We start from the raw sequence: 23,964 nt of genomic DNA on the forward strand, positions 1-23,964 counted from the left end.
AGGAAGTAATTCCAAGCAGAATGTTGTAGAAATACTGATGACAAACGCCATTCTGATGACAGAAGTGAGAGGCGTAGTATTGGAAAGGGGACCCTGTTATAAAGTGGCGAAGAACGTGGCTCAGGCATGTTCAGACTCTGGTATTTTGTGGAAGGCGGACCTCAGATCAAGGGTATTTAGCTGAGCTCTCTGGGGAAAGTGTGGATAGAGCGACCTGGCTCCTCTCCATTACTGACAAGGAAACACAGAAGTGCCGGAGGGCGGCCTCATGAGCGCACAGGAAGCTGACCTTGAACATCAGCCTGCCCTGCTGCAGAAACAGCATTCAGGGTGCGGCCAGGTGACCTCCGGAGAGATGAGGACAGGTCGGCCCTTAGGGAAGCCAAGTGCAGTTCCCTAGGACACTCGGGGTATGGCCCAGACGGTGACCCAGAGACCAGAACTGCCTCCCATCACAAGAGCGTGGAGCCGCCTCCACCTGGGGTCAGCCGAGGGGCCCCTCCACGGGGCCTGGCGGCAGGCAGGGGTGGGGGGATCCCGCTGTGCCCTAGGGCAAAGGCAGAGGGTTGGTCTCTGGCTTTGTGGTCCAGAGGCGTCGGCCCCGCTCCGTTTCAGACTCTTGTCCCTGTTTCTCCCTTCCTAGTTCTCCCTCGGAAGAGGGATGAGTGCCCGGCCTCTGCACCCCTCAGCCCCGGCCAGCACTACGGCCCTGGACGAGAGTCTAGACTCTGGGGCTAGAGGGAAGGAACTCTGCGCGTGAGAGGTGCTGACCTTGGGGGCTGAATGCTGCCCCCCCCACTCACACAGTCACACGCTGGAATCTGGGGGAGTGGCCTCTGGGAGGCGGAGCCCCCAGGAGGGTGCTGCTGCCCCTGGAAAGCCCCCATCCCTCCCCCACTCCACTGCCCCTTCCAGCAAGCTCACAGCTCTCATGCCCAGATGGGGCAGTAGGATCAGGCTGGCTGGACCCCATGCCTGGGTTCAGTTAGAACGGACACTGGGGAGGAAGCAGACACTTTCCCTCCCCAGGCCTCCTGCCAACCTGGCTGCTCCCATCAAGTCCCCCCCAGAGGAGGACACCAGCTCCTACCCCCAGAGCAGGACACCGGTCCCCCCATCCCCAGAGCAGGACACCAGCACCCCCACCCTGAGGGCAGGACAGGTGCCGGGCTCCTTTCTGACAGCTTTATTGACGGGGTGCAGGTCAGTTTGAGCACAGCCCGCGCTGCAGCCCTGGGTCCAGGCAGCGCCACGTGGCATCACCCTCCGTCTCTGGGGTCAGCGGGCCTGGCCCGCCCCGTCCTCCTGCTGCTCTGGACCTGGGGCCTGGAAGGGATGGGTGGTGTGGCCAGAGGGGGAGGGTCCCAGGAAAAGGGTGGGGCCCAGGTGGGCTGGGGCGGGTATCCAGGTGAAGGCAAGCTGCATGCGCCTCCCTCCCTCAGGGTCAAGCCGGTCATGCTGAGGACGATTCCGGGGCTGGGCTGCGCTGGAGGCGCAGCACCCCCACGCCCATCCCCCACAGCCTCGGGACCCAGGCTGGGCAGAGACGCCCTCAGGTTTGGGCGGCCATAAGTTCAGGGGTGTTTCATCAGGGCCCTGCCACACGGGAGCTCGAGCCCGGGGAGGCCAGACCACGTCCTGTACTGGGGCCCTAGGGCCTGGCTTGCGCCCCCCCCGCCCCCGCCCCGAGCTGGGGGGCACCGTGGCCCACAGCCTCGAAGGCAATAGGCCAGGGCAAGTAGCCCCTCCATTCGGGCCTGTCTGCACGTCCCCCGTGACTCCTGGGTGGGGACGCCCTGGGCCTGCTCTGAGGGAACTAGGAGGCCACCCATGAGGAGCACGGCCCGCCCCCGCAGGGCCCCCGACGATGGATACTCAGCCTCTAAGGGCGGGAGTCTGTGGGGAGGGGAGGGCAGGGGAGGGGAGAGGTGGGGGGACACCCAGAGCCAGAGGCCCAGCTGGTGACACGGCTGGCCAGGCGGGGTGGGGGGGCGCCTGGGAGGGGGGCCTCCAGCAGACGCCCAAACCAAAGGGAGCCAGACGCCCTGGGTTAGTCCTTAGCTGAGGGAGGGAGGGAGCCTGGCAATCTCGAGGTCGCTGGGGGTGATGAGAAGCATGGCGTGGGCAGCGGGGCGTGGGTGCGGGGGGCTCACTCAGAGTGAACCAGAGCCCCAGCCCCCTGCCCAAAGCCGAAGCCCTTGGGCCCGAAGTTCTTTGCGTAGCATCCTGCAGAGAGAAGAGAGGGGTGAGGACCCCCACTCCTGCCCCAGCACCTGCCGGAGCCTCTGGGGCAGTGAGGCACACAGCAGAGCCCCCACAGCATCAACGCCGATAGTGAGGAGCATCCTGGCTATGCCCCTGCCTCTGAAATCCTAGGAGAAGAGCCATCTGCGGTCAGAGGGTCAGATCCCCGGCGCCCAGGCCCCGCCCCACCCGGCCCCGCCCTCCGGCTACTGACCGTTCCCACCACCCCCACCGGGGCTCCTTCTGAGCTGCACACAGAGGCCTCAGAAGACACTCGGGAATGGACTCCAAGGCTGGAACTGGCCGTCACGTACGGGCCTGACTGCCCAGCCCTCCAGGAAGGGAGGGCATCGAGGGGAGGCCGCTCACCTTTGCAGTAAATCTCGCCATCCTTGTCGGCCAGGGTGGTGGACTCGAGGCCTTTGCCGCACTTGGCACATCGGAAGCAGGACTTATGCCAGGACTGGGGAGGGAAGGAAAGAATTAACTCTGCTGCCCCAGCCCATCCCCTTGGAGGTGTGATGAAGACACCTGTGGGGTCTGCCCAGCCTCCCCCACCTCCCGGAGGAGGTGCTGGGGGCCAGTGCCACAGCTGCCCCACGAAGGGCAGGCGGGGCCCCCCAGCTCTGTCCCAACTCCTGACCGGGACCCCTGGTGTGGGTGTGGGCTCGGACCCATCCTGGCCGTGGTTCCAGGCCAGTGGCCCCCTCACTTCTCACAGGGGACGTGACATGCACGCTGGGGCCTGGCCGCAGGGCCGGCTTTTGTGGTCAGCAGGCCCCTGGAGTTCTCGAGGGCCCTCACTGCAGCGGGAGGCTGCAGCCGGGCAGGGGCCAGGTACAGAGGCGGTGCCTGGCACCCTGGAAGGAGAAAGGGTCCACGGAGCTCCGGGAGAAGGCCAGGGGCCACAGAAGCTCCGCTGCTCCAATGAGGTGCTCGGAAGCCACACAGCCAACAGCCCCTCAGGGGAAGCCGGCCCGGGTCTGCACCCCGTGGGGGCCAGCCAGACCCCAGGTCAGCTGCCAGCTCCCAGCTGACAGCTCTGCACAACCGGGAAAGCCAGAGGCCAGTGGTGGCAGACGGGATGAAATGAAACACAGCCTTTTAAGGCCAAGGGGGCTCCCTTGCACAGCTGCCCTTTCTGAGCTGGAGATGGGAAGGAAATGGCAGGCCCTGGGCTTCCTGGCAGCCAGGCCCACGCGTGTTGGCTCCTGCCCAGGGCTCTAGGGGCCTCGGTGTCCGTGCTGAGGGCACCCCTGCCTCAGCTCGTCCTCGGGGAAGCCCAGGCTGCCCCCCAGTCTCCAGGCAGATGGAGGACTGACCACCGCCACTGTCCCTGCAGACACAGTCGGGCCCCGCTGGTGGGGTCAGCACCTAAAGTCTTCCTGCTTCTCAGCCCTCCCCGGGGCACGGACGCTGGTCTCCTGCCACCTCTGCTCGAAAGGGAACCCCTCCTCCGGAAGGGAGCGAGGGGCCCTCACTCTAAGACCCCGAGGGGGAATTGAAATGCTGATGCCTAGGTATTTTTTGGTGATTCCCTATTCTCATAGTGAGACACAGCAGAAGAAACACCAACTTAATCACATCTCCTGTTTTCATATCATTTAGTGAACAGCAAGGATCTTCACTTCAACCTCACAAGAACCCACAAAAGCAATGACGGTGATGGTAGCTGACTGGTGTCGCCACAGCCTGGGCACTGCACTGCACTGGGCTCCCCGCACCGGCTCCGTTCAGCTTTAAAGCCAGCTTGCCTGGCGGGCCTGCTGCGTGTGCTGCTTCAGATGCGGGGCTGAGGCTCAGGAGGGGATCCATTAGCCTAGGCTTCACAACAAGCAAATGGAGGTCATCCTGCTGGGTTTACAAACCTCTCCCAATGGACAGAGGTGGAAACAAGCTTCAAGGCGTAACATGGCCCCAAGAGGAGGCACCAGCAGTGGCGGCCAACTCCTAGGAGTGGGCAAACCTGGGCTTTCACCTGTAACACAGGTGCAACTCCCTCCCCAGCGGGCCTGAGGGCTAGTCGGGGACCAAGCTTGGTCTAGACCCGTCCTGTGTGTTGTCCCCTGTCCACGTGCCCAGCTGCTGCTCAAGGCTGAGAAGCCCCAGAGGCCAAGACTCGGGTCCAGAGAGGCTGCAGACAGGCTCCAGGCCCCGCGGCGTCACCCTGGCCACATCTGCGTGAATGCCCAGCACCATCTCCGGGGCCCTCCTGAAGAAGCCTCTCCTGCGGCCCTCTGACAGCTCATCTGAGGGCCACCTGTCCCTGCAGCCTCTCCGAGGGAGGGTCCCATTGCACTTTGGTGACTGGGGGTGGGGTCTACTACTGGAATATTGCAATGGGGGCAGGCAAGACAGCCAGACCAAGTTTGCCTCCTAGGAGGCTCTGACGGGCCTGAACCTTGGATAACTCTGCCCTGGGGGCACATGAGTGGGTTTCTGTGGATTTGGGCTGGTTCTTAACATTTCTGTATCACAAATCCTTTTGAAAATGTGATGAATGCTATGGATCTTCTTCCCAGACAGAGATGTGACCCCCACACAACGATGCACATTCTTTTCAGGGCTGGTGTGCGTGTACCCTTAGAGCTCAGCAGACCCTGACTCTGGAGACATGGATCGATCAGAAGCTCCCTAGGAAGCGTGTTTGCTGTTGTTCAGTCAGTCAGGTACTTCTGCCCCTTTGTGACCCCCTGGGCTGCAGCATGCCAGGCTTCCCTGTCCTTCAGTATCTTCCAGAGTTGGCTCAAACTCATGATGCCATCCAACCATCTCATCCTCTGTTGTCCCCTTCTCCTCCCGCCTTCAATCTTCCCCAGCATCAGGGTCTCTTCCAGTGAGTCGGCTCTTCACATCAGGTGGCCAAAGTATTGGAGCTTCAGCTTCAGCATCAGTCCTTCCAAAGAATATTCAGAACTGATTTCCTTTAGGATGGACTGATTGGATCTCCTTGCAGTCCAAGGGACTCTCAAGAGTCTTCTCCAGCACGATTTGAAAACATCAGTTCTTCGGCACTCAGCCTCCTCTGTGCACCAATGATGAGGCTGCTATGATGGGGGATTCAGCTCCCTGGAGACTGGGAGGCACAGGGGACAGGCAGCCTCACAGACAAAGGGACCCCTTTCGTGGTGGGCTCTGAAATGAAGGGGAAGCTACATCAAGGGCGCAGGCTTCCCTGAGCAGTGGGAGCACACTTCAAAGCCCCGGAATGCACGGTTCAGGAACATGTGTGCCACCCCTCCCTACCCCCAGCATGCCCGGCCTTACCTTCCCAGCGCCAATCACCTTCTCGGCTGCATAGACGGCCTGGCTGCACCGCGGGCAGCGCTCGGAGCCCCCGACCTTCTGGGCGAACTTGGACGTGTTGGGGTTGGTGGTGGGCCTGTGGCCGGGGGCCCTGCTCAGGGAAAAGCATGCGGTGAAGGGACGTGCAGGGAGCGACAAGGTGGAGGGGACAGGCCTGGAGGGCGCCAGCCGCAGGCACCCAGCCCAGCCCGCCGCACGGCTGTAGCTGCCAGGGCTGCAGAGTTGGCTCTGCTGATGGGGGACGCACCCAGGGCCCAAGGGTCACTTTCGCCAATGGGGGACCCACGAAGGGCCCGAGGGTCACCTCCGCCCATGGGTGACCCACCAGGGGCCTGTAGTATTCCTTCCCCGAGACGTCAGACTCCCCTCAGCCCCAGTTATAATGCCGGAGTCACTGACAGCTTGTCTGCTAAGAACTGGCCCCCTCTGCCCCCTGTTCCTTCAGCGCGTCTATTACTAGAGTCTTCCCAGGAGAAATCAGCTGACAGGTCGCTCCCACGGGGTGACAGCCTTGGTGTGGAAAGTCACTGTCACCTGCGACCATCCCCCAGGGCCAAGGGGCCGGCGGGCTGACAGCCAACACCCAGCTCACAGCATGTCAGAGATCAGGGGGTGCTGGGGGCCTAGTGACGCCCGTTTCCAGGAAGGGAACCAACACCCGGCAAGCCAGGCTGCGAGGTGGTCCGGCTCAGACCCTCAGTGGCTGTGGGGCACCTTCAAGTCACTGATACTGGCTGGGTTTTCTCATCTGTGGACAGAGGAGAGGGGCCCAGCAGTTCTCGGGGCTCCTCCCAGTGCATGGAAATGCGGCCACGGCTCCGCACGGAGAGGGGCCTGGCTGCTCCGGCCCCTCTGCGCTGCTGCTCTGACGGGGCCTGACGCACAGGAGGACCTCTGCTCTGGGCGGGGGTACTCACTCCTCATGTCTGATGCCGAGCGACTCCCCCTTGTCCATGCTCAGGGTGCCCGCGCCCTGCCCGTAGCCGTAGCCCTTGGGCCCATACTTCTTGCCGTAGCAGGACTTGCAGTAGATCTCCTCGCCGTGCACGGCCACAGTGGTGCTGTCCAGGTTCTTCTTGCAGACCACTGCAGGGGGGGGGCGGGCAGTGGGTCACGGCCAGCCCCCACTGCCGAAGCTCCCTGGGATGCTGCACACGCAACGTCCTGACCTCCCAGGAGCCAGGGGCCTGGCAATGGGGTTGGGGTGGCCAGGGAACTGGGAGGGGAGGAGGGCCTACGGATGCTGGCCCAGTGCCTCTCCTGGAGCTGGGTGGGCTTCCTCGCCCCCCCGCACCCTGAGAGCTTCCCAAGTTCATGGGGCCCCCAGGGGGTGTGCCGGGCCTCACTGCCCTCGACAGACACCGTGGGTCCCTACACAAGAGGAGAAGCAAGAAGGGCAAGGTCGTCCTGCTTCCTGCTATTCAATTCAGAAGGGACGCTCATGGGTGCGGGGGCAGGGCAGAGACGCTCCCGGGGGAAGGTCAACACCCAGCGTGAACGGCTTGGAAATGAGATACAGGCTGTGCTCATCACGACAACAGGATCTGAAGTTTCTAGTCGGAAATCACTTGGCCGCAGGTCAGATGCTGGGAGAATTCCTTGACTCGGGGCAAAGGGGGATTGGAATGGGGTACACTGGAAGGCCTGCAGAACTCCCGCAGCCTCCTGTGGGCCTCAGAGCGGCCCCGTGACCCAGAGTGAGACAGTGTGGAGCCCAGGGTCGCACGGAGCCCAGGCTAGCCCACGTCCAGGGAGCGTCCTGGCCAGGCTACACGCCTTCCCAGCCCCGTGTCCCCACCAGCACATGACAACGGTGCCCCCGAAAGATGGCTGAGAACTGAATGAGGCCTCGCTGGGGAAGTGCTCAGCGCAGTGCTCTGTGCACAGCAGGTCACCGTGAGCGCTGGCTGCCCCAACAGTGTGAGAGAGTCAGCACCCTGAGGGCCAGGCCCCAGAAGACCATCAGCGTCCAGCCCCGAGTGCTTCTCTCCAGAGACTCAAGTCCCATTGATGTAGGTTTGGGCCTAGGATAACAGTCGGGTTCCACGAAGGCCCTAAGATGGGGGAGGCAGTGTGCCCACCGGGACCACATTCTCAAACACGTCCTTCTGAAGAGGGACCCTGGGAGCAGCCAGCCTCTCCTCCTCTCGAGGAGCACTCAGCTTACCTCCATGCCCCTTGCCAGTTCCTTTGCCTTGAGATAGATTCCTCCCCCCACCCCCACCTCCACCGTGTGGCTCTCGGGATCTTAGTTCCCTGGGCAGGGGCTGAACGTGGCCCTTGGCAGTGAAAGCATCGAGTCCTAACCACTGGATCTGTAGGGAATTCCCAGCCTTTCCCTCGCCTTTAAAGGCCAGCTCTCTGCCCCCACCCCCACCCCTGGGCCAGGTTGGAGACTTCAGACTAAATAAGGACCCTCTGGTCCTGCTTGTGAGATCCCCATGTTCTTCCAGCACGCGGGCAACCAAATATGGGCCACCCCGCCGCCTCCCCAGGGCTTGGCTCCGGCCTGGAGGAAGCAGGCACAGCAGGCCCAGGGCTCCAGCATTCCCTTCTAGGGTGGGAAGCCGGGAGTCGGCCTGGAACTGCTTCCCGTAAGACCCAGAGTGACCTGGAAATTCCTAAGACTAGACAGGAGGCTGTGAGTGAGACAGAGCAGCCCGGGGGCTGAGGTCTCCTTGGGCGACCTTCCCTGCAGGGACCTGGGGGTGCAGCTGGCGCCTCCCAATGTCCCCGCAGCCTGGCGCCTACAGGCAAGGGGGTGCCGCTGTGGGTGGGGCTGTGAGCACCCTGAGGCGAGGCCAGACCAGCTCTGCCTTCCCATGGGCTGACCCCAGGACAGGGCTGTCACAGCTCAGGGACGACGCAGCCTCAGGGCCGATGCCCACAGAGCCAAGGCCCCCCACCCAGGCTGGGGACTGTTTGCCACTTCTCGGACACTGGGGTGCACGCTGCAAGCCCAGCCCAGGGTCCATCCCATCCCCCCAGCCCCGCGCCCCTGGCTTCCCTGACTGCCCAGCTGGCGGCCACTCCTCCCCGGCAGCTGCCATTGGTGATCAAAGCCACATGTGAGGTGGAGAGGGGTCCTTGGAGCCAGCAGTCTGGCCCCTCTCCCTGGCCAGCAGCAAGCCCTCTTATGCCCTCTGAGGAAAATCAATGGCCTGAAAATTCCTGAGCGCAATGAGCTGCTGATGACACCACACGGCTGTCGGCCTCCTCTGGGCCGGATGTCAAAGGCTCTGCCCAAGCTCGCTGCCCACCCGCGGCCGGCACAGCTCTCGGTCAGCCTCGGCAGGCGTGGGACGCATGCTGCCTGCTCTGGAGGTGGCTTCTGGCTGGCCCAACCACAGCCGGTGGGAGCCGGTGCTCCTTCAGGGCAGGTGGCCCCGGGGGATCTGTGTCCCGCTCGGGAGAACGGGCTCCGGAAGCAGTGAAGCCACGCTGGGGGGTGCAGGGCCCCGTTCCCAGACCTCCCCAACGGGCTGGGGCCACCCCAAGTCCCAGTCTTCTTGCTGGGGATCCTCTGTGTCGTGTGTGTGTGAGCACGCGCATGTGTGTGGACATATATGTGCAAGTGTGCATGTCTGTGTGCGCATGTGCACGGGTGGGTGGGTGCATGTCTGTGTGTGCACACGTGTGTGTCTGTGTGGATGTGTGCGCGTGTGCATGTGTGTGTGTGTGTGCGTGTGCATGTGTGTGTGTGTGTGTGTCTGTGTGCGTATGTGTGCATGTCAGGGAGCAGCTATCATTGACTGAACATTCACAACTGCTCCAATTGCTCCTTTTGTTTTCTGACCCCTTCCTCTCAGTTCCCGCAGCCCTGCCCCAAGAAGTAGGTGTTGTTTTCTCCCCTGTAATGTTGAGAAAATGCAGAGAGAGAAGGAGGCACCTGGCCCTCAGCATCCAGAGAACAGAAAGGGAATTCACATCTGGACTCTGACCCTCTGGTTCTGAAGGCTCGGGGCTTGGCCGCCACGCTCCTGCCCACCCAGCGCCACTGCCTGGGCTCAGGGGAAACAGGTCACCTCCTCTAAGCCCCTCAGCTCTGAGCCCATCAGTCAGGAGCCTGCGGACATCCCCCCGCCTCCAGGGCCCGGTGCTCAGGACACCTGGGCCCCAGCCGCACCCAGCACCCCAGGCGCCCAGGCGCCTGCCCACCAGGCAGTGAACGGGGCCCGTCTCCTCCCAGCCGTCGGGACGACATCAACATCCCCTCACGCGGACTGTCGGGCGGAGGTGGGGGCTGAGGGGAGAGGCCTCCCACCCAGAGATGCCAGGGGAGCCCAGCCCCTCCCCAGACACGGCTGCCCACGAGGCTGCTGCTGGTGAATTTATCTTTGAGGGATAGCTGACATGTCTATGTCCATTGCCCAAGGACGTGAACTCAGGCAAACTTCGGGAGATGGTGAAGGACAGGGGGGCCTGGCGTGCTAGGGGTCCATGGGGTCACGTGGAGTCGGACACGACTGGGCACCTGAACAATAGTTGTTGTTGACACACTGTGTTATGAAGTGTCAGCTGTCCGACACCAAGACTCACCTTTTCTAAAGTCGCTCACCTGTGACTATTTTAAGTGCTGCTGTGCTCCCTGTGCTCTGCAATACATCCTCGTAGCTTTTTTATCTCACATGTAACAGTCTGTACCTTTTAATCCTCTCCCCGTCTTGCTATCCCCCCACTAGTGTATCCTCTGCATCTGTGATTTCTGTGGCCTTTTAACAAAGGGTAATCTGGGTCCAGGGGTTGGTGAAACCCTGGGCTAAAAGTGTCTTGCTCTTAAGTGCCAGGATTGTGGTAGGGAGAGAGGGAAGACAAAGTGAGTGGGAAGTTTTCCCCGCAGGGTCTTTCCGGCTTGGCTCTCAGGCCCTGGTGCGTCCACCCCCTCCAGCTCCTCGGGCCAGCCCCCCACAGCCCCCGCCTCCGCCTTAGAAACAGCTTCTGAGGAACACAGGGGCCCTGAAGCGCCTCCCCGCCCCCGCTGTGCTCCTGCCAAATGTCAGGCTGTTTACAACCGTCCCTCCCAAGGACCGTCCCCCAGGGCCCGACAGGCCGGTCATCCCCATGGCGACAGCCGGCCTGGGCGGGCACTCACAGCACAGGAAGCAGGACTTGTGGAAGCTGCTGCCTTCGCACTGGACCTCTTCAGCAAAGTACACCGTCTTCTGGCACACCCCACACTTCTTGCCTCCTCCCCAGTTCGGCATCCTGCAAGTGGACACAGAGAAGGGAATGAACTTTCCAGGGAGGTGGATACCTGGATGGCCCAGGACAGGGCCTGGGGCAGAGGCCTCCCCAGCAGGCAACCTGGGGGCTTCCCACCCTGGAGCCCACAGGGAACTGCTGCGCAGCCACTGTATTTTCAGCGACCCTCCCCTCTCCACCCGCCAGCCCTCTAGGACATAAACTCCCACAAGACTCAGGCTGTCGTAGAAACAACAATAAAGCCTTTGCTGTGTGCATCCAGGCAGACAAATCTCACAGCAAAAGAAACAGGTAAGCTAGAACTCATAAAACACAAACTATCTGTGTCGGGTCTCAAACAGGCAAAACTCACAGTCAAGGGAATTACACATGTGTGAGAGAGTGATAAAGACAAGGGAGTATCAGAGACGACTGTCTTAGATTTGGCACCTCGAAGACAGAAAAAGGGGTCCGCCAGGGGTCATCACATGGGGCCTCCTGTTGTAATTATTCTTCAAACTACGCAAATCAGTTCAGTTCAGTCGCTCAGTCGTGTCCAACTCTTTGCAACCCCATGAATCGCAGCATGCAAGGCCTCCCTGTCCATCACCAACTCCCGGAGTTCACTCAGACTCAAGTACATCCAGTCAGTGATGCCATCCAGCCATCCCATCCTCTGTCGTCCCCATCTCCTCCTGCCCCCAATCCCTCCCAGCATCAGAGTCTTTTCCAATGAGTCAGCTCTTCACATGAGGTGGCCAAAGTATTGGAGTTTGAGCTTTAGCATCAGTCCTTCCAAAGAACACCCAGGACTGATGTCCTTCAGAATGGACTGGTTGGATCTCCTTGCAGTCCAAGGGACTCTCAAGAGTCTTCTCCAACACCACAGTTCAAAAGCATCAATTCTTCAGTGCTCAGCTTTCTTCACAGTCCAACTCTCACATCCATACATGACCACTGGAAAAACCATAGCCTTGACTAGACAGACCTTTGTTGGCAAAATAATGTCTCTGCTTTTTAATATGCTATCTAAGTTGGTCATAACTTTCCTTCCAAGCAGTAAGCATCTTTTAATTCCATGGCTGCCGTCACCATCTGCAGTGATTTTGGAGCCCAGAAAAATAAAGTCTGACACTGTTTCCACTGTTTCCCCATCTAATTCCCATGAAGTGATGGGACCAGATGCCATGATCTTAGTTTTCTGAATGTTGAGCTTTAAGCCAACTTTTTCACTCTCCTCTTTCACTTTCCTCAAGAGGCTTTTTAGTTCCTCTTCACTTTCTGCCATAAGGGTGGTATCATCTGCATATCTGAGGTTATTGATATTTCTCCTGGCAATCTTGATTCCAGCTTGTGCTTCTTCCAGCCCAGCGTTTCTCATGATGTACTCTGCACTATGCATATAGGTCTATAACAAAAACTATTTATTTATTTGGCTACACCATGTCTTGGTTGCAGTATGCAGGATCAAGTTCCCCAACCAGGCATCGAACCTGGGCCTCTGCATTGGGAGTGAGAAATCTTAGCCACTGGACCACCAGGTAAGACACCAGTTTAGTTCAGTCACTCAGTCCTGTCTGACTTTTTGCGACCCCATGGACTGCAGCATGCCAGGCTTCCCTGTCCATCATCAACTCCTGGAGCTTGCTCAGACTCATGTCCATTGAGTCAGTGATGCCATCCAACCATCACATCCTCTGTTGTCCCCTTCTCCTCCCGCCTTCAATCTTTCCCAGGGTCTTTTCCAATGAGTCAGCTCTTCACATCAGGTGGCCAAAGTATTGGAGTTTCCACTTCAGCATCAGTCCTTCCAATGAATATTCAGGATGGATTTCCTTTAGAATGGACTGGTTGGATCTCTTTGCAGTCCAAGAGGCCCTCAAGAGTCTTCTCCAACATCACAGTTCAAAAGCATCAATTCTTCAGTGCTCAGCTTTCTTTATAGTCCAGCTCTCACATCCATACGTGACTACTAGAAAAACCATAGCTTTGACTAGACGGGCCTTTGTCAGCAAAGTATTGTCTGCTTTTTAATATGCTGTCTAGGTTGGTCATAGCTTTTCTTCCAAGGAGCAAGCATCTTTTAATTCCATGGCTGCAATCACCATCTGCAGTGATTTTGGAGCCCAAGAAAAGAAAGTCTCTCACTGTTTCCATTGTTTCTCCATCTATTTGCCGTGAAGTGATGGGACCGGATACCATGATTTTCATTGTCTGAACGTTGAGTTTTAAGCCAACTTTTTCAGTCTCCCCTTTCACTTTCATCAAGAGGCTCTTTAGTTCTTCTTCACTTTCTACCATAAGGGTGGCGTCATCTGCATATCTGAGGTTATTGGTATTTCTCCTGGCAATCTTGATTCCAGCTTGTGCTTCTTCCAGCCCAGTGTTTCTCATGATGTACTCTGCATATAAGTTAAATAAGCAGGGTGACAATATACAGCCTTGACGTACTCCTTTTCCTATTTGGAACCAGTCTGTTGTTCCATGTCCAGTTCTAACTGTTGCTTCCCGACCTGCATATAGGTTTCTCAAGAGGCAGGTCAGATGGTCTGGTATTCCCATCTCTTTAAAGAATTTTCCACAGTTTATTGTGATCCACACAGTCAAAGGCTTTGGTATAGTCAATAAAGCAGAAGTGTTAGGGGAAGCACGCTGACTGAAACCACCCACCCTGGCCAGGCACCATAGTAACCATTTGCATGAGTTGTGTTATGACAGGAGATCCTGATAAGGAATAGGGAACTAATAAGCTGCCACCAACCGGAAGAGTTAGGGAAACGTTGAAAGGAGACACCGCGTGTCCATCCACTTCCCAGAATCCCTCTCGCTAACATCCATCTTGGCTGAGCGATGCGTGCACCACCAGGAAAGACTCTGAATTAGAGTGATTGGCCAAAGACCACCTGGAAACTAATCCCATCACCATAAACCCCAAGACTGCGAGCCACGCAGCAGAGCAGTTCTCCTGGGTTCCCTTACCCTCCTGCTCTCCACCCGGCTGCCCTTTCCCAATAAAATCTCTTGCTTTGTCAGCACATGTGTCTCCTCAGACAATTCATTTCTGAGTGTTAGACAGGAGCCCAGTTTCGGGCCCTGGAAGGGGTCCCCCTTCCTGCAACAGAAGTAGATGTTTTCCTGGAACTCTCTTGCTTTTTCGATGATCCAGCAGATGTTGGCAATTTGATCTCTGGTTCCTCTGCCTTCTCTAAATCCAGCTTGAACATCAGGAAGTTCACGGTTCACATATTGTTGAAGCCTGGCTTGGAGAATTTTGAGCATTACTTTGCTAGCATGTGAGATGAGTGCAATTGTGCGGTAGTTTGAGCATTCTTTGGCATTGCCTTTCTTTGTGATTGGAATGAGAACTGACCTTTTCCAGTCCTGTGGCCACTGCTGAGTTTCCCACATTTGCTGGCATATTGAGTGCAGCACTTTCACAGCATCATCTTTCAGGATTTGAAATAGTTCAACTGGAATTCCATCACCTCCACTAGCTTTGTTCCTAGTGATGCTTCCTAAGGCCCACTTTACTTCCCATTCCAGGATGTCTGGCTCTAGGTGAGTGATCACGCCATTGTGATTATCTGGGTCGTGAATATCTTTTTGTACAGTTCTCCTGTGTATTCTTGCCACCTCTTCTTAATATCTTCTGCTTCTGTTAGGTCCATACCATTTCTGTCCTTTATTGAGACCATCTTTGCATGAAATGTTCCCTTGGTATCTCTAATTTTCTTCAAGAGATCTCTAGTCTTTCCCATTCTATTGTTTTCCTCTATTACTTTGCATTGATCACTAAGAAAGGCTTTCTTACCACGCCTTGCTATTCTTTGGAACTCTGCATTCAAATGGGTGTATCTTTTCTTTTCTCCTTTGCCTTTCGATTCTCTTCTCAGCTATTTGTAAGGGCTCCTCAGTCAGCCAATTTTTTTCTTTTTCTTGGGGATGGTCTTGATCCAAACCTCTGTCCATAGTTCTTCAGGCACTCTATCAGATCTAATCCCTTGAATCTATTTCTCACTTCCACTGTATAATTGTAAGGGATTTGATTTAGGTCATACCTGAATGGTCTAGTGTTTTTTCCTACTTTCTTCCATTTGAGTCTGAATTTGGCAATAAGGAGTTCATGATCTGAGCCACAGTCAGCTCCTGGTCTCGTTTTTGCTGACTGTATAGAGCTTCTCCATAAGCTCTATAAGTCCTCGCATGTAGGTTTTATATGCTCTTTTGTATGTAAGATTTAGCTCACCAAAAATTTTTTTCTTTAGCCACATCACAGGGCTTGCAGGATCTTTCTTCCCTGACCAGGGATCGGACCTATACCCTTGTATTGAACGTGTCAAGTCTTAACCCCCCAGGAATTTCACCCCTCCCCAAAAAAACCTCAATTTTTTTGAAAAAGCAGGAGTCAGACACAGAGGGCAGGACTGAAGCTTTAGAGCTCATTAGGTGGGGAGAGGGGGAAGCATTTGCAAAATCCAGTTTTCCAGTACCACCCCCAGCCCAATGAATCATGACCTCTGAGGATGGGGCACCAGAACAGGAATATTTAACAAGCACCCAGCTGACTCTGAAGGCAGTAGCCTGGGACAAGTTGAGAAGCTTGAGGTTGGTTCTGAGCTGGGGTCCTGAGGCCAGGTGGGTTTAGTCCTTTCCTGACCCTGCCACTCACTGCTGTGTGTTCCTTGGGCAAGGGAGCTAGCCTTTGCAAACCTTCGTTTCTGCATCTTAAAATGGGGACAAAAGCAGAAGCTACATCACAGGTTACTTCTGGGGAATCAGGGAGGCATGGCTTAGTGCCTGACACAGGGTGAGTTCAGAGACCCAGGGCTGCAGGGTCAGAGCCCAGGATCAGGGATGGCGACCCTTCCAGCTCTTTGGACAGAAGTGTACGGAGGAGGGACTCCATGGCAGGACTGGGGTGCTGGGAAACAGTGGGGGGCCAGGGAGGAGTACCCTCCATGGGAACTCGGGTATGGGCACCCGGGGTGGTGCCGGCAGCTGGAGTCTGGGCAGGGGCAGGGGGCATGGTCCCTTCCACCAGGGGCTTCCCATCAGATGCAGTTCAGGGAGGAAGCTTGCCCCCGAAATGTCTCTTTGCTATGTGGATTATTTCAAGCTGAAAACAATCAAGGCCCAAAAAACTCAGGAAGAAACGTCAATCTTCCCTCAAATGCCTAAAAGAATTTTGACAGAGGGCCAGTTCCGCAGTACTGCAGTTTCCAGAGATCTCTGTGAAGAACACAGGCCGGGTGTGGTGGGGAAAGCAGGCAGGGCCAGGAGACCAGTCCACTCTGTGGCCCCTTATCTCTGCCCGGCCCAGCAAACACTGGTTTCCAAACATTTGCTTTCCTTCTCCATGTCAACTGGCTTCTCGCCTCTGAAGTCCCAAACCATTGCCCCAGCTTCCTCTTTTGTCTCTAGCTGAGCATGGTATTTAATGTGAGGGTTTGGGCCCCTTTGGGAGTTACTCGGTTTTTTGGGTAGACATGTTATTAAGCTTTGATTTGCTCCTGTTCATCTGTCTCAGGTCAAGGTAACTCTTTTCAAGTCAGAAGGAGCTAGGAGGGCGCAGGGGGATTTCTTCCCCGACAGGGACACAGGTGTTGGCTCAAGGAGGAGGCCCGGTCCAGGTTCACTGCCACGCCCTCAAGTCTGCGTGTGCCTGGCACACAGGCGTGTGTACAGGAGTGTGCGCCTGGCACACAGGTGTTCACACAGGTGTCTGAGACGTCGCCCCGCTAACGCTCAGAGCTGCAGCCCAAGGCCCGCAGTATGCTCACGGGGGTGTGCGGGCCGAGAGCAGGCTCCTGTGGGTGAGGGGTGCAGGGAGCTGGGATGCTCACTGTCCACGGCCTCTGCTCTGTCTCCCCGTCCCGAGGGTTGGGGTTCCTCTGGCGCCACTGCTCTTGTGGTCACCCCGCCGAGCACTTCCACTGACCTTGACCTCTGCCCTGAGTCCAGGCTCACACACCCAGTTTCAGGGAAGCACCTCGATTTCAACACCAGCCACCTGAACTCATCACCTTTTCTCTCCAACATGCTCTTTTTCCTGACTGTCCATTTTGTTGCTGGAACCATAATCTTCTCTGATCACTAAGGAATCTCATCCTGAACCCCAGAATGGGGAGGAGCTCTGTACCCCACTCCACCCACTCACCCCAAACCCTGACCTCCCCGCCTCTCCAGGCCTCTTCTCACCACTGAGGTTCACTGACCCTCAACAGCCCCCTTCTCCTTGGGAATCAGCCCAATTTTCATCCAGGGCACTGGACCTAAGCTGACTGCCAAGGTTCCCGGCTCGGGGCTCAGCTCCCATAGCGCCAGGGCCGGTCCCTGAGGCCCCACTGTTCCTCCGGCCCCCTGTGGCAGGGCTGCAAAACCATCTCCATGACGGACAGTTAGGTGGTGTAGTGTGGTCACTACAGTCGGCCTAACCTCCAGCCGCCTCCCGACCCTTCCTTGCTGCAGAACCCCATTTGAATCAGGCAGACCCCGCTCCCTCAAGTGACCCCCAGGAGGTGCTCAGGGCAGAGCTGGACCCAAAAGTCACTCAGTGACTCCAGCCCCCTGAGGGGTGGTGCAGGCACAGCCACGAGCAGAGCAGGGAGTCCTGGGGGATGAGCCGGTTCCCAGAGAGACATATGGGTTCCCTCCTGCCTCTTGACGGGTGCCGGGACGTGACCCCTGAACCCCAGCCCTCAGCATTCAGCAGACAGCCTGTCCCAAGCCTGCAGACCCACTGTGTGCCGGGCAGTCTGCAAGCACCATCCACCATTCCTGGCCACCCGGAGGCGGGGACCTGCCCATGGCATGGATGAGGACATGGGGCGGGGAGGCCTGCAGTCAGGGCTGCGGTGAGGTGGCCACCCAGCCCCGTGCTGGCCCTCTGCGCTTAGTGGACAGGGCTTGGGGACATGGGGACCCAAGGGCTCCCGCCTCGCCTTGTCCTGCCCCTGAGCCCACAGGCTTCGTCCTCCAGCCCTGGGACACCCCTGAGGGGGGAGGTTCCCTGACCACGCGGTGGGGAGCTGTTCCCAGCTGTGGTTTGTTCCCGACACAAAAGCCCTCCTCCCTCGGGAGGCCCACGTCCAGCAGGGCCCGGGAACCCGAGGTGGGAAACTGCTCGGCTGCCTCCCAGCCAGGGACCCCCAAACTGTGGGGAGGTCCCCTTCAGGAACCCAGGGGACAGACAGGGCTCAGCACCCTGGGGCAAAGAGCACTGACCCAGGCCATGGGCGCCCCCCGCCCTCGTGAGGACCCCTCGGGAATCTATGGGTTGAGGGGGCTCAGCTGGGGGCCTGGCCACCTCCTTTCACCAGGGAGGTTCCTGCTCCACCCACTCCCTCCTGCCAGCCTGAGTCCAGCTGACGGAGCCCGAATGCCTTAAAAGGAAACCTACTTCCCAGACCATCTGGAGTTCAACAGGGACGCCTGGCTCCCTCTCAGCTGCCTCCTCAGGCCTGGGGGCAGAGCCCCCCCGCCCCCCGCGCCCACAGGAGGGGAGGAAGCGGGGAGGGGTCCAGGCAGTGCAGAGTTCAGGAAAGGGGATCTGGACCCATTTCTTCCCAGCCGAAAGGTCAGGCTCCCTTCTGCGCTTGTGTGCTCCTCCCTAGGTCAGGCCATCCGCTGACTCCGAGTCTCATTCTGAGGGTCGGGGGGAAATGAGAGCAGCGGCCCAAGGCCTGGCGCGCCGTGGGTCGCGCTCCTGAGGCACCCCCGGGCTGGACGTGCGCTGTCCTTGCCCCAGGCCATGTCTGCTCTGGGTGCCGACCCTGTGGTCACACCAGCCCTGACCCCCCGGGGGGGTTTGGTTTGTCCACTTCACTGTGTCTACAGTTCCCACTGAGCAGTGGGCTTCATCTCCTGTGGGATGGCTGGAAACACCCGGACAGCTATTCCCCTGAAATGTCAAGGCCTTCAGGGCTGCCAGAAGCTAGAAGCCCGGGACTGGATTCTTCCGACCAGCGCCCGGGTCGGCCCGCTGCCCCCAGCCTCGTCCAGCTGCAGCATGAAGACTGGCTCGCGGCTCCTCTGTCCTGGGAGCAGAGACCCGGCCAGGCTCGGGGCTGCGGAGGACAGACGCTCACGTTCCGCCAGCAGTGTGCGAACATCAGGCCGAGGTGATGCCCAGGGCGCTCACAGTTCAAGTCTAAGAAACCGGCTTGTCCGCCAGCGTCTGCGGGAAGGTCTCCCCTCCTCAGATCAGTGACCTGATGGCATTCCCTGCCGTGTCTTTGTCCCCAGTGGAAAATCCCAAACTTCTCTGTTCCAAAGCCTCCTGCTCCCCAGGGACAGAGGGCAACTCCTGGGCCCAGAGGGCAGGTCCCCTCCAAACAATCTGGCCAGGAAGGGCTCGCCGGGCCGGGTGGTGGGCTGGGCGAGGCCTGGCCAGGCTGGGTGGTACCTGGCCAGGTGCACACGGGAGCTGTCATCCTTTCCAACCTGCTGCTCAAGCCTTTCCCCGCCCCCACACCGGAGGGCAGCCAAGGAAAGAGGGGTGCCTGGAGAAACAGAGTCCGGGAAATGGTCCTGCCCTGAAAGATGTGGTCAGTCACTGCTGGGGCGCAAGGACCGACATGGGGTGCAGGCCTGGCCTCAGCGTCACACAGTTTCTGGAACTCTGCAGGCAACTCAGCCCGCCAGCACTCCTGTGCGGACCCCACAGTGCTCCAACCCCGTGTCACCCTGCTCCCTGTCTCTCCGCTCTAAGTTCTCTCTTCAAGCCCAGGCCCTGAGGCCCTTGTGGGGCGGTGACTGCGCCCATCATGCTTTTACCAGCCGGGCACTCCCCACAGGGTTCAGAATCTGAAGGTCAACAAAGGTAGAAACAGCGGGCTAGGATTTAAGCATTTTTAAACTGTTACAGGAAGCCTGATATTATAACAAGGTCCCATAGATTAACCAACAGATAAAGTGATGTCAATTTAGTAACAGTTGGTTACCCATGCTGAAAAGGTCTGAATTATTTTCCTGGATTAAATTTTTAAAAGCAAAAACAAAGCACATGAGCCCTTAGCCTGTGTAAAACAGGCTGCTTGCAGCTGACAAGTCAGGCAGCCCCGCGGGCCCTGCAGAAAGGCAGCACCGCAGAGGGGGGTCTGCTCCTCTCGCGTAGGAGTCAGACGCTGTCTCCGGCCCTAGGAAGCCGCAGAAAAGCTAACTGCCTCCGTATTTACACTCTTTACCATACATGGAATCACTCGGTGATGACGTCAGACGAATTCCTGGGGAGCTGCGTAGTGCAAGCCCAGCGTCACCGCAGAAATTCCTGACCACTGGGTCTGTGGGCGCCTCCCCCCTCCCTGCCCCCAGCAAATCCCTGACCACTGGGTCTGCAGGCACCCACCCCTGCCCGCCCCAACCCAGCTCTGCCCCTGGCTTCTCCTCTGGAAGGCTCTTTTCCAGGCTGCTTCTCTTTCTTGCCAACCTGACACTGAAATCCAAACACGCATCAGACTTGGTGAGAGCGCATCCCCGGGACCCAGGCCCCAACTTCCGGGAGGCCCTCCCCTCTCCCCACACCGTAGAGGACCCAGTGGTGGCAAGTTCTAACCCGACTCCTTCCACACTCACACTAGCAGAGCCGTGTCCTCCCTTAAGCAGTGTGTAAGCTGCTGTAAAGCTCTTTGTAAAGCACGTCTGTCTCAGGAGTGGCGGATCTGTCCCTGGAGAGCTGATCAGAGACAGGAAAGGCAGAGTGACCGGGAGGCTGGGTGCAGGCCTGGAAGGTGTCTGCCTGGGTCTCAATAGCAGCCTTGACCCTGAGTGAGTCACTGGTCACCTCTGAGCCCCCGCTTCCGCCCCACCTCACAGGCTGCCCCAGGCGAGTCGGTGAAAGACACAGGCCAGTCCCGGGCTGGGGAGCACAGACGTCAGCCAGCTGTTCTCTCGGGAAAGGCCAGCTCTCCTGCCCAGGGTCGTGACTCTTTCCTTATTTGCCGACACGTCCGAGGGTGGCAAGTGGCGACCTTTATTCTCCTCGGTGCCTCAATATATCCAATGCACGACTCCCCCGTCCTCTCCAACCCAACCTCACAAGAAGCCGGCTTACAGAAACTTCAGCTCCAGCAGCCTCTCAAAGAAGCCTCCCCAGTCTGCCTTCTACCAGGAGGCCCACGGTTAATGAAAACCTGACCTGGGCCTCCGTGCCACACAGGCGCGCCGGGCCAGCACGGGTTTGCAAGGGTCACGCGTGCCCAGCAGGGCAGCTCAGCTATGAGCCCACGTCTACCTGTTCACTCACCAAATGTCTACTGCCTGCCAACCAGGTGCCAACACTACACTCCCGGCCAGGAAGGCCCTGCCAGGACCACAAGGCAGAGAGGTCTGCTGTGAGAGAAGGGACACCTGGGCCAGGAGGGCAGGCGCTGGGTGGCCCAGGGGTGGGAGTGTGGCCTGCAGACCTGTGCCAACGGTTTCTTCCCAGCGACCCCCAGACCCCTTAAAGGGCCAGAGCTGCCCCTCCCCCTCCAAGCACACCCTCTCCGGAGTAAACCTCCTTCCTTGTCCTTGTCCGCCTCCTCCGCCCTGGATTTCCTCCCTGCAGGACCGGGTCCTTCCCTGGGAGACGGCCAGCAGTGCAGGCTTGGATCCAGCCACAAGGACAGTCTCTCTGGAAAAAGGTGGCCGGGGTCCCGAGCCTGAGCCCACCTTGACCCTCAGGGGCTGACAGTAAGTGGCGGCAGGGAACACGACCCCCAGGGAGTGCCCGGATCCCAGGGGCTCTCTGAGATGACAGGGGGCGGCCAGCTCCTCTCGCCTCTCCAGCTTCTGGGAGGCAGGAAGGCTGGGGGCGAAGACAACCGGCCCCGCCCTCCCAGGACCGCGGCCAGAGAAGCAGAGCCCCGCGTCCAGGCCGGCAGAGTATCCGGGTCAGTCTGCCTCGGCATCACCTCTACAAGTTGAGGCCCCGCTTCCACCAGAGCCCCGCGGGCCTCCAGGAGCTACTGCGACAGGACCCCCAGGCCAAGTCCCCCCAGCTGGGAGGGGCTGCACACCCGTCCACGACCAGGAGCAGGGGCGGGGCCCAGGCCTTCAGGAAGGGGCGGAACCCACTCCCGCTACCGTCTAGCCCGGGGTCTCGATCAGATCACAAACGGCGGGAAGGGACGAGCGTTTGCAGCATACTCGGCAGCTGTGAGCGCCGAGGACGCGCCTGCCTGCACGCTGCTTGTTGGGTAACGGGTTGCAACTTGCTTCAAGTATGCTCACAGCGCCCCTTACTGCCCCCGGCCTTCGGGACTAAGGCTGCAAACACTGGCTTCCTCCAGGCTTCGGTGGCGGTCCCCGCGCCGCGCCAAGTCCCGGGGCGTCAGGGGTGAAGGCGGCGGGGCGACCTTCATCTAGCCCTTCGCAAAAGGGGAAACTCGCACCCGCGCTCCGGGCACAGCTGTGCCAGGCGGGCCCCGCCCGCTGCACGTTCCCCCGGGCAGGAGGGGTGGCACGGATGCCCTCATCCCCCGCCGCACAAGGAGCGTCAGTAAGCGCAGAATCGCCCATTGTCCCACCGCGGGACCCGCCGGGGGAGGGACCCGAAAGGGGCCCTGCGCTAACTGGAAAGAGAACCGCGGCCACTTCACCCCTCTCCTCCGCCCGCGCCCACCCTGCGCCCCTTTTTCTTGCGACCCTCCCTGTAGCATCCCTGGAGGCGGCGGCGGGGCTGGAAGGCCAGGGGCGCCCTGAGCTCGCGGGCAGGCGCTCCGGCGGGTATGGGACTGGGTGCTCGGCGGCGCGCGGGCCGGGCGTCCGAGCCCGGGGTGCACTCACCTGGCAGCGGCCGAGCGTGGCAGGCGGCGGGCAGGCGAGAGGGCGGGCTCTGGAAACGAGGCTGGGCGCGCCGGCCCGCGCGCAGTTTTGTTCCGCTGGGGGAGGGCGTGTCCGGGCCGCGCCAACCCACAGGCTTTGCACACCGCACCAGGCCGGCGCCGATGTCACCGCCCCGGGCTGATGTCACGGCGCAGGGCCGCCCCCAGGTCCGGGCCGCGCCGGCTGAGCTCCGGGGACCCTCTGTGCGCCCCGCCGCAGGGGAAGCAGCGGCTCACTATGCCCGGAACTTCTCAGCGGTCCCGGCCCCCGGACGAGGGTGGAGACACACGTGATCCGTGATCCACGATCCAAGAGCCCAGATAAACGTGTGCCGCAGGAGAAGGGGGGTTGTCGTGTTTGGTGTCCTGGTAGCAGGAAGTCAGGGACACGGGGAGGGGGTGCCGCGCCCCGGTTAGGGCACCATTCCCCCTCCCAGGTCTGATCCCGCCCCTTCCGCATACCCGCTGGTCCCCAGGCTTGGACGGCCCACCCCTAGGCCTCGGTCCCAGTCTGTGAAAGGAGTATAATCCACAGGGAAGTGGGGTTGTGGCGGGCAGGGGAGATCCTATAGGCTTAGCAAGCCTTCAGCAGTGCCCTTCAGTGAGGATCACCCTGCCTCCAACAGCTCTGTCCCCTTGGCCTTCCCCAGTCGAGGAGCCCCCTCCGCCCCCCAAACAGCAGCTCTGAGAAGTGGGGGTGACGCTGGGCTTTTTTTCGGGCCTTGGAAAGCTGCCCTGGGGTAGCTGCCAGTGAGTGGGCCACCCAGGGGTTCTGCTGCGGCATCTCAGAGGCGCACAGCTCTTTCCTGGGTGCAGGAACAGCCCAGAAACCCAGTGGCCTGGACAGGGAAGGAACACCCAGGCTCCTGGCAGGGAGGACCCTGGTGGGGAGCAGAGAGCACCAGGCTTTCAAGGAAGGTGCCATCCCCTCCCAGATGGTCCTGCCAGCCTCTGGCTGCCAAGGCTCACTGCCCTTTAGGCTTGTGGGTCTGGACTCAGAGGGTCATGGAATTCTGAGACAGTAGTGTGCCCGGGACCTGGGGCGCCTCCAAAGACAAAGCGCTTTCTTTGTGTTTGTAGTTTTTGTAGCTCATTCACTGCGTTTCTAAGTTGAAAGGGAATGCCATCTGATTCTCCAGGCTGGATGGCACAGCTGGCACAGACTGCAGCCTGAGCAGGCATGTGGCACACTGATCTTGGGTGCCCACTGCACTGTGCTGTGTCCACTGGGTGGGCGTCGTGTGCCCCTCCCTGCTGCCCTCTTGGCGGCATCGTCTCTGGAAAAGGATGCCTCCTCTGCTCAGGGCGGTGCACTGGGGGCAGGCCCCTCCCCCAGGTCACCTGGAGATACAGATGCTGTGTCTTCCAGCCTGGACAGGTGTCAGAGCCTCAATACTCACCTCCGTCCTTTAAAGCCCCAGGCGGCTGA

General features: G+C 59.3%; 1 protein-coding gene across 2 annotated transcripts; it reads right to left on the reverse strand.

The window, feature by feature from the left end:
- Positions 1 to 1,171: 1,171 nt before the first annotated feature.
- Positions 1,172 to 22,731, reverse strand: CSRP1 (cysteine and glycine rich protein 1). Of its 2 annotated transcripts, none has more exons than XM_005900276.3 (6): positions 22,498 to 22,731; positions 10,643 to 10,755; positions 6,468 to 6,636; positions 5,512 to 5,641; positions 2,614 to 2,707; positions 1,172 to 2,226 (listed from the first exon to the last, which is right to left on the reverse strand). In XM_005900276.3, the coding sequence occupies exons 2-6, from the start codon at positions 10,752 to 10,754 to the stop codon at positions 2,150 to 2,152; spliced, it is 582 nt and encodes a 193-aa protein (XP_005900338.1). In that variant the 5' UTR covers position 10,755; positions 22,498 to 22,731; the 3' UTR covers positions 1,172 to 2,149. The 2 variants fall into 2 exon arrangements, with proteins under 2 accessions (XP_005900338.1, XP_070240724.1); XM_070384623.1 differs by lacking the exon at positions 22,498 to 22,731 and adding an exon at positions 20,305 to 20,323.
- Positions 22,732 to 23,964: the final 1,233 nt, after the last annotated feature.

Source organism: Bos mutus, chromosome 16, assembly GCF_027580195.1.
Source record: "Bos mutus isolate GX-2022 chromosome 16, NWIPB_WYAK_1.1, whole genome shotgun sequence".
Taxonomy (NCBI): domain Eukaryota; kingdom Metazoa; phylum Chordata; class Mammalia; order Artiodactyla; family Bovidae; genus Bos; species Bos mutus.